This window comes from Antechinus flavipes, chromosome 2, assembly GCF_016432865.1.
Source record: "Antechinus flavipes isolate AdamAnt ecotype Samford, QLD, Australia chromosome 2, AdamAnt_v2, whole genome shotgun sequence".
Lineage (NCBI taxonomy): Eukaryota > Metazoa > Chordata > Mammalia > Dasyuromorphia > Dasyuridae > Antechinus > Antechinus flavipes.
In genome coordinates, this window is record NC_067399.1 from 35,860,106 (window position 1) to 35,870,676 (window position 10,571).

At 45.5% G+C, this 10,571-nt stretch overlaps 1 gene segment (V, D, J or C); it reads right to left on the reverse strand.

Annotated features, from left to right (window-relative positions):
• Positions 1-2,321: 2,321 nt before the first annotated feature.
• LOC127546340 (immunoglobulin kappa variable 3-11-like) lies at positions 2,322-4,573 on the reverse strand. The segment is given in 3 exon segments: positions 2,322-2,389; positions 3,769-4,146; positions 4,465-4,573. Coding segments are annotated over 3 exon segments (495 nt in total).
• Positions 4,574-10,571: the final 5,998 nt, after the last annotated feature.

Below are 10,571 nucleotides of genomic sequence, written 5' to 3' on the forward strand. Positions count from 1 at the left end.
CTTTGTTTCACCCCTGATCTTCTTAGGAATGGTTCTAGTTTGTCTCCATTACAATTGATGCTTGCTGATAGTTTTTTAAAATGTTACTGATCATCTTAAGGAACACTCTATTCATCCCTATACACTCTAGTGTTTTTAATAAGAATGGGTGTGGAATTTTGTCAAATGCTTTTTCTGCCTCTATTGAGATAATCATGTGAGTGTTGTAGATGTTTTGTTAGTTTGATTATTGATATAGTCAATTATACTAATAATTCTCCTAATATTGAACCAGCCCCTAGTTCTAGTATAAATCCTATTTGGTTAAGCTGTATTATCCTGGGGATGACTTGCTGTAATCCTTTCCTAATATTTCATTTAAGATTTTTGTATCAATATTCATTAAAGAAACTGGTCTATAACTTTCTTTCTCTGATTTGACTCTATTTCACTCAGCATCAGTTGATGTAAGTCTCTCCAAGCCTCTCTGTATTCATCCTGCTGGTCATTCCTTACAGAACAATAAGTTTCCCTAATATTCATATACCACAATTTACCCAGCCATTCTCCAATTGATGGGCATCCATTCATTTTCCAGCTTCTAGCCACTACAAACAGGGCTGCCACAAACATTTTGGCACATACAGGTCCCTTTCCCTTCTTTAGTATCACTTTGGGGTATAAGCCCAGTAGGAACACTGCTGGATCAAAGGGTATGCACAGTTTGATAACTTTTTGAGCATAGTTCCAAATTGCTCTCCAGAAGGGCTGGATGTGTTCACAATTCCACCAACAATGTATCAGTGTTCCAGTTTTCCCACATCCCCTCCAACATTCTGCATTATCTTTCCCTGTCATTCCAGCCAATCTGACAGGTGTGTAGTTGTATCTCAGAGATGTCATAATTTGCATTTCTCTGATTAATATTGATTTGGAGCATATTTTCATATGTGGGCCCGCCTTCTACCAGGAAGATTGCTATCTTGCCCTCTCAAAAAAAAAAAGCCTCTCTTTGCAGAGAGAGGGTGGAATAGTGTCTTGATGAACAAATCAAGGAGGCAGTTACTCTATTGAAAAGGATAATGACTCAGCATCACTTGATCTGATTTTTTTCAGATAAAACAATTAAGAAATCAAAGTTTACTCAGGTTTTCATACATAATAAATTTAGTGAATGACAGGGGAAGAGATTTCACCACTTTGAAATGCAATAGCTCATCCAGACCTAACCCCTATGATCAGAACCCACCTTCCAGATTGGCCAGAGATCATGGCACACAGTGATCCAAGTAGGAACAAAATTACTTTACCTAAAATAATGAAGAGAAACATAGTGGGACCAATATTAAGAGACAACAGACCCTCAATGCCTAATCCAAAGCAAATTAATGCTGTAGTTGTGTGTTTTCATTCCAGGAAGAGATCCCTGAGGGCTAGAAAGGATCATGGGGAAAATAACAGGTATCCTCTAGCTCTGGGCTCCAGGCTCTTGGCCATGAGAATGTTCGTTCTGCTTCCAGCACTGGTCAGAATCAGTAGGACCCATTCTCCCAAGGAAGTCTTTATTTATTCAGGCAAACAGCCTCCTCAGTGAGCAGTGGGTTTCCTATTGGTCAGTTAGACTGACTGGTTTGTCAAGATGGCAGAGAGTACTGAACATGCTACAGCTTCTTGGAGCCGCGGGTGAGAGTTTGGGGAGCACATGGGATACCCAAGAGGAAAAAAGTCCTGAGAAATGTACTGAGCAGCAACAACCAACAGAAACTGGCTGTTGCATTAGTTACTGTGTTCAAGCTGTTCTAAACTTGCCCCTGAGAGGCTTATGTTAAAGTACCTACAGATTATGGCAAAGATCTTATAGAAGCAGCCATAGATAAGTGAAACAAAGGAGACAAAGGTCTCTCTTGAATCAAACATAAGCCTGTTTCAGTGACCAGGAGTTTGGGTGACTGTCTGTAGAGGGTCACAGTCAGTGGGGAAACTCGGGGTGAGGTATCAGACCCTTCAGTCCAGAGGGAACCTGCTGACAATGTCTGGTTCGGCTCCCACCTCCCCTAAGGGATCTCGGCCTTCCTGAGGAGTCAGGGGGCAGTGACAACCTGTGATGTGATTGAAGCAGAGAGATACCAGGGGGCAAACTACACAGCAAATCGCTTATCTGGTCCCACGGGCTCAGAGTTGTTTTTGTTACATTATAAAAAGGGGAAATCCCTTGAAATAAACGGACTCCATCTTCCCACCATCCTCGGGAGACCCCTCATCACTTCTCCTCTAGGAAGATATAGTTTAATCACCCCCGTGTGGGGGCTCTAGAAAGCAGGACACAACAGCTGTGCTGGTTCCTACTGGTACCGGGTTCTCCACTTGCCAATATTGGACCTGGCTCTGACACTGATGGGGACGCTTTGTCCTGGGGATGCAGACAGGGAGGCTGGATCCCATGCCCTGCACAGGATTCTCAATGTGGGAAACATGACCAAAAAGTCAATGTAATAAGTTATCTGAGTTCAAGCACCTGCATTTAGGGGAGAGCTCATTTCCCTGACAGCCCATGTCTCATCTTCCCTGAAAACTGAAATTGTATTTTATAGACTTCTCTGTGCAGACTCTGACACCTTTATTTCATGTGAGAATATTCTGACACATAAGAAATTTCAATGAAAGAAATTCACTGTTAGCAGTTGTTTATGCTTCTTTCAAGCTCACTCCTGGATAGGGATAATGAGGCTAAAGGAGAGAATCTGGGAACATTGTGAGGCCTGAAGCCATCAGTGATCTGAGTCTCAGAGCTGAGCCGATCCCCTCTTACCAGTGACAAAGGCTGACCAGAAAGTCTCAAGTAGCAGTGAAACCCTGTGTGGGCCCTTGGGCCTGAAGGCAATGGACAGGCCTTGGGCCTTCATACAATGAGGCGATCCCTTGGGGCAGAGAATCCAGGCAGAGACCCCAGCAGAGATGGCAGTGAGGGGGCCCAGCCCTGCCCCCTACTCTCCTGGGAACTCCCCCAAGGCCTGATGGGAAATGCCCTCCAACCCCCACACATGAACCTGAGAGAGTCAATGAGGGCCTGGTCCTCCAGACGCAAGAGATGATGAAACACCTACTGGGGGAAACTGGGTGATATTGGGACCCTCCCCTTTTCTCGTCTCCAGGCCCAGGGCAGAAGGAACCAGCCTGGGAGACCGTGTGTCCTGAGCTGGAGAAAAAGCAATCTGGTCTCTATCATGGCAGCCCCACGGGGCAGTGAGAGGATGGAGCCCTGGGCCTGGAACCCCCAAAACTCGCATTTCTGAGTTTAATCTAACCTTGGACACTTACTATCCATGTGGCTCTGTACAAGTCACTCAGTCCTGTTTGCCTCCATTTGTTTGTCTGAAATAAGCTGGAGGAGGAAATGGCAAAGCACCAGTGTCTGTGACAAGAAAATTCTGAGTAGGGTCACAGAGACTCAGACATGGCTGAAGAACAAGCAAGATACACCTGCCATTGCTACAGAGAATGGGGGCAAACCCTGTTCAACGGGAACGTGGGCTCCCAAGCAGAGAAAGAAACTCATTATGTTGGGGCAAAGATATCAAGGGACCTGAAATGTCAGCATTTCCCTTAGGGACTTTCTCTCGGTTTCCCAGGGGCTGTGCTGCCTCCCCTCTGCCTTGGCTGAGCAGACAGGTCTTGTGATCACAAGTTAGAAAGGAGGGACCCGGGGGGACCAGAAAGGGGAAGCCCTGGGAGGTGAGAGCCTGCCCAGAGAGCAGGGGCTGCTCTGCCCTGGGGACCCCGAGGAGGCACCTGCTGCTCTGAGCTGAGTCCCCTGGAAGCATTGGGGAGGTTTTTGTTCGGGCCTGAAGCACTGTGGGAGAGGGGAGCTCCAACCCTGCTGACAGTAATAATGTGCAGCGTCCTCAGGCTCCAGGCTGCTGATGGTGAGGGTATAATCACTCCTAGACCCACTGCCACTGAACCGGGCAGGGACCCCAGATGCCAGCCTATTAGCATAGGAGATGAGGAGCCTGGGGGCTTGGCCAGGTTTCTGCTGGTACCAGTTCAAGTAGCTAGTACCAAAAAGAGATACACTCTCACTGGCCTTGCAGCTGATGGTGACTGTCTCTCCTGGAGATGCAGACAAGGAGGCTGGAGACTGGGTCAGCACAATGGCTCCCTGGGAATCTGGGGAAGCAACAGAATTAGAGGAAGACAGAAATGTGGGAAGGTCCAATTTACAGAACATGAAGGAGACAATATTTCAGAGACCCCAGAAATACCAAATGACCGATAAGTGGTTGTATTGGGCGCCAACATGAGACAGAAACCACCTTTTCCACAGACCGCACAAGGTTTACAAGCAGGGCTTTGGTCATGTTTTTCGGCCCCCATCTGCCCGTCTTGTGCCCCAGCGTGTGCCCCCATTGTATCAAGGAGCCGTCACTTTTACATCCCTGAAAACCTGGGACCTTCCCACCCCTTCCCTGCCCTCCTGGGCCTTACCCTGAGCCCAGAGCACCAGGAGCCAGAGCAGCTGCCATGGGGAGCTCATCCTGGCCTTCAGAGACTGTGCAGAGAGCAGCCAGAGCCCTGAGGGGCAGGAAGGAGGGAGGAAGCTTTTATGTCCTGGGCAGGGCTCCCTGAGGCTCCCTTGGGGCTCCAGATGCAAAAGAGCCCCAGGTGTGGGAGGAGCCTCCCCTCAGGGACCCCGGGAGCCCCAGGGAGTCCCCCTGGCTGAGCCTGGCTCTGGGGGAGGGGCCCCCTCTGCTCTGTCCCCAGGGGGAGACTCAGGACCAAGGGCAAGGTCATGTCTAGTGCCTCAGGATGATGGTGCAGCCGGTTCTGGACAAATGAAGGCAGTTTCTCTCTCTCCCCCAGGACTAGATTCCCCTTAACCCTGAGGGAGCTCCCAGCCCTGGGGAGGAGGCAGAGAGGGCCCGAGCTCCCAGCCTGGAGACCTGGGAGGTGCCTCCCTGATGCTGCTCCTGGGCCTGCCCCACTGCCGCCCTCTGCTGGAGAAGGGGAGAACTCCCGGGGGCAGGGAGGGGTCTGGCTCAGACTGGTCAGATCCTGGCCTGGGACCCCAGGAAAAGCCTGTTCGAGCCTGGCTCCTCGTCAATGGGCTTTGTCAGTCACTGGGGGCTCCTGCCCTTGTCTGAGGCCTGTGGGGAAGAGCATTAGGTCTGTCCTTGTCCCCATTTCCCTTCCTGACACTCCCTGGAGGCTCTGACAGTTTCTAGAAATGAGGTTCTGGGCAAAGAGGGCTCAGGGGGAGGCTCTGATGGGAGCGTAACTAGCTCAGAAACAGGGACCAGAAGCCTGGGCCGCCATTCCCTTCTACCCTGGGCGACTGCAACAGCCCCTGTCTGATCCCCCGCCTCCAGGCTCTCCTCTCGCCACTCAATCTATAGTGAACAAACACAGGAAAAAACATTCATGTTATACTTGGGTTTAAAAAACCATTTTTCTACTTAAAAATAAAGAGAATTTTAATGCTTTTTTAAATTAAATTTGAAACTCTCCTCTCCCTTCTTCTCCTCTCTCCCCGCCCCCATGGAGAAGGCAAGTAATTTGATTTAGGTTATACATGAGCAATAATGCTAAACATGTTTCAAGAATAATCGTAATGTGAAAGGAAACATTGACAGAAAAAAGAAAAGAAAGTAAAATATTATGCTTTTATCTACTTTCAGAAATCTCAGCTAAAAAACAAAATGCTAAATGCTAGAGAAAAAAAATGGAAAAACAGAAACAGTCTGTGTACCATAGGTTCTCCTAATTTAAAGAGAAATGCAAAAATAATCTTTTCTATTATTATTACAATAAAGCTAGTATTTGTTGATTGTCTTAAAGTTTGCAGAGTACATTAAAATTTTAATTTCTTTTTTCATTATAATTTTGGTGGGAGCTAGAAGCTATTAACTAGTATCATTGATATCATTAATATATTCATGGTGATTCATAAAGGAATTATACCCATTTTATAGATAAATAAACTTAGACATAGAGTAAGTGACATGGTGAGGGCTTCACCTCTACTAAATGTCTGAAGCATTATTTAAACTCAGATCCTCCTGAATCCAGGTCCAGGCTCCATTCATTGCACCACCAATTATATGTCAATATGTCAATTAGTATTGATATCCGTTTCGCTAGATCTGGTTTGCTGTGATTCGCTCCCAATGACAACTTCCCCCCATGAAACTTAGCCTCTTCCCTATAGCATGTAGTCCCAGAGAGCTGCCTTTAGCCCTCACATAGCAATGAATCATAGAAAAGTACATATTATTCATTTCACTTAAACTACATTTAAATCCAGGGGATCCATTATATCCTGGGAGGGTGGGGGAGGGCAGAGACTTTTCAGAAGCCCCATTAAGATAGAAAAGAGTCATATTCCCGCTGTCTCACTCAGGGCTCAGAACCCCCTTTCTACAGGACGTCAGGAGCCAAGGTGATGTCTCCTGTTTAGATCATCAGGTTATAAGGGCTCCTCTCTCAAGGTAAGAAACAACAGAGGATTGGGTGAGTTTGTAGGAGAATCTGGTTTGAGGCTCAAGTTCCCACATTTTTCTCCATCTCTGAGGTGAAACAGCTCAGGCCCAGCACAAGCTGGCAGATCTCGGGGGGCACAGTCATGGGCTGGAGTGGATGCACTTCGAAGTCTGTGGGAAAGAGCAGTCACGTCCCCTCGTTACAGCAAATATAAGGGAGAGCTGCTTCTTGGGGACCTCAGTGACTTCCACAAAGGGAAAGTAGCTCAGCATTAAGTTTATGTCTCTGGCTTCCTGGCTCATTGGGACAATAGTCAGGCCATAAGCATCTATGACAGTCCCAGAAATGGGCTCTCGTTCTGCCTGCTACAGACAGGGGAATCCTCTGCTCTTAAGGATCCTTTTCTTGTGAGAAATAAACGTTGTGGCTCCTAAGTCCTAATAAAAGTGAACACGCGGTACTTTCTGGGGCAGGGTTACGGGTGTGGGAGGCAATGGATGGGAAACACCAAGAAAGGCCTCAGGATGGACTTCACTTGCAGGTTTTCTTGGCATTTCATTTTTCTGAGGCAAAGAGGCTTAAATGATAAATAAGTTAGTACGTTTTTGAGGCCAGATTCAACCTCAGGAGGAGGAGCCTCCCTGCTTCCAAGCCCAATATTCTCTCCCTGTGCCATTGAGCTACCCCAGAGTCAGATGGAAAACATTAAATGAAGATAAATGCATTTGTAATTGATTCTCAGGCAGGAGAAGACTGCTGACACTTACTGAGAAGCAGAAGGATGTGGCCAGAGGAGGACCTGCAGATTTTCCTTCTCAGCATTTAGCAATGATGATCATCCCCTGATGGGTTTTTGTAATTCTATTCTACCCTTAATTCGGTTCTCTCTCCCACCCAGGCCCTCTGAGCCACGAAGCCCATGGAAAGTCTGTTAGATGGACCTGTTGTTTCTCCTTTCCAGTGAAAAGGACTGGCTGAGATCTCGGGGAACACAAAGGGGAATGTCTGCGTATTCCTGATTCTCAGGCACAGTATTAGGTCACTGGGGCTCCATGTTTAAGCTTCTGACCCAAGAAACAGTGTCAGCACATCAGAGAAACAATGAACCCATAATGCAGATGCCATTTTGTCCTGTCTTTGTTGCCTATTATGATGCTGAATGTAAATACATATACATACATACGCACACACACTCACACACATTCACACATATTCACAGTAAAAGCCGGATCCTCCAGAGTGGTTTATTTCCTAGTCCGAGCACTAATTAAACACACACCGGGACATGCATGACGGCCGCTTCATCTTTAGAATTCTCCAGAAGACAAGGAAAATACCTCTGGAGAGTGTAGGACGAGCCCAAGCTTTTTTTTTTTTAATCTGACCTTGTTTCCTCTAAAACTGAAAAAGGGTTTTCCTATCTCGCTGCCCTTGGAAGGAGAAGGCACAAATGCAGGACTTCCCTTGTAGAGTGAATCACTTCTAGCGGATCAGAAACGGTTCCTCTACTCGACGTTTTCTCCCTAAATGTTCCAGATCACATGTCCAAGTACTAGCTAAGGACAGAAGCTACAAATGTCAGGCTGGATGGGCTTCCATAAGGAAGTACGGCTGGAGCTGTAGCGGGCTGCGCCCGGCTAAGGCCTCTGTGAGCAAACAGCCAGGATTTCTCTGTCCTGCTGCCTCTGAGAAAGCGGCTGTTCCCCCCAAGCTGAAGCAACGGAACTGCCCTGGGAAGGTTTGGTTTGGAGAACTGGAACCCAGTGGGACCCTTCTATCACCCTACAGACAATAAGCATCTCCAGCATCCTCTGCCTTTAGGCTGCTGGTAGGGAGAGGGCTGAACCTCTTGAGTCGATGCACTGAGGTCAGGACAGCCGAGCACTTGAGGCTAAGAACCGATTGGACAATACTCTCTGGGCATATGCTTGGAAAACGGCCCCTCCCACTATCCTGTGCTGGCTCCATGACTGGTGTATACAGAGGGTTGTAGGAGGGACCAGGGGGAGGATTAAGACTAGCCAGAGTCACAGACAAGGGTGGAGGAGATTGCAGAGATTCTGCTTCCTTCTAATTCAATCCTACCTCTAAAGAGCAAGAATAAAGACTAAGGACTTTTGCTTATCCTGACTCCGGCTAATTCTAAGGTATCCAGGGGGCTAACACGGCCATCACACTCATAGGAAGAGGAAAATCTGTCCCAGACCCACAACCACTCACATGTGACCCCAGACTTGGGGTTGAAAACCCTAGAAATTTAAGCAACTGTACCTATTTGCAATGTTATCTCTAAACAAAATAAAGAATAAAATAAAGATAAATAAAATAAAAATTTAAAAAGATAAAAAAAATAATATAAGATAAATAAAAAAGGAGATTTCCCTTTCACCAGAATCACAAGTAGATGAGAGGGAGGGGATGACTTTGGGCTCCATATCAAAGGACAAATATCTAGGGAATATGCTCCTTTCCGGGGTGAATAATGATATGTAATACCATGAAGTTCCCATAAATTTTATGGGCCAGCCTTCTTTTTTTTTTTTTTTTTAGTCCATCAAATTTTATTACACAAATTAATACAAGATAGTACAATAAAACTTTCAAAAATCACAATTTGTATTTGAAAAACAAAGATAATTTTATCATTCAATAGAAATTAGGCCATCAAATAATAAAGTGAAAGCACATGTACAATCTCCCTGCTACTAGATATGAAATTCTCAACCAGGCTCTATTTGCACTAATGCCATTAATATTTTCCTTTCCATTTTTTTAAAATAACTTTTTATTGACAGAACCCATGCCAGCGTGATTTTTTACAGCATTATCCCTTGCACTCACTTCTGTTCCGATTTTTCCTCTCCCTCGCTTCCTTCATCCCCTCCCCCAGATGGCAAGCAGTCCTATACATGTTAAATATGTCACAGTATATCCTAGATACAATATATGTGTGCAGAACCGAACAGTTCTCTTGTTGCACAGGGAGAATTGGATTCAGAAGGTATAAATAATCCGGGAAGAAAAACAAAAATGCAAGCAGTTTATATTCATCTCCCCGTGTTCTTTCTTTGGGTGTAGCTGCTTCTGTCCATCCTTGATCAAATGAATCTGAGTTAGCTCTCTTTATCGAAGAAATCCACTTCCATCAGAATACATCCTCAAACAGTATTGTTGTTGAGGTATATAATGATCTCCTGGTTCTGCTCGTTTCACTGAGCATCAGTTCATGTCAGTCTCTCCAGTCCTCTCTGTATTCATCCTGCTGGTCATTTCTTACCGAATAATAAAATTCCATAACATTCATATACCACAATTTACCCAGCCATTCTCCAATTGATGGGCATCCATTCATTTTCCAGTTTCTGGCCACTACAAACAGGGCCGCCACAAACATTTTGGCACATACAGGTCCCTTTCCCTTCTTTAGTATCTCTTTGGGATATAAGCCCAGTAGAAACACTGCTGGATCAAAGGGTATGCCCAGTTTGATAACTTTTTGAGCATAGTTCCAAATTGCTCTCCAGAATGGCTGGATGTGTTCACAATTCCACCAACAATCTATCAGTGTCCCTGTTTTCCCACATCCCCTCCAACATTACGCATTATCTTTCCCTGTCATTGTAGACAATCTGACAGGTGTGTAGTGGTATCTCAGAGTTGTCTTAATTTGCATTTCTCTGATTAATAATGATTTGGAGCATCTTTTCATATGTGGGCCTGCCTTCTACCAGGAAGATTGCTATCTTGCCCTCTCCAAAAAAAAAAAAAAAAAAGCCTCTCTTTGCAGACAGAGGCTGGAATAGTGGCTTGATGAACAAATGAAGGAGGCAGTTATTCCATTGAAAAGGATAATGACTCAGCATCACTTGATCTGATTTTTTTCAGAGAAAACAATTAAGAAATCAATATTTACTCTGTTTTTCATACATAACAAATTTAGTGAATGACAGGGGATGAGATTTTACCACTTTGAAATGGAATAGCTCATCCAGAACTAACCCTACTATCAGAACCCACCTTTTAGTCTTCCAGGGATTTCCAGATTGGCCAGAGATCATGGCACACAGTGATCCAAGTAGGAACAAAATTACTTTACCTAAAATAATGAAGAGAAA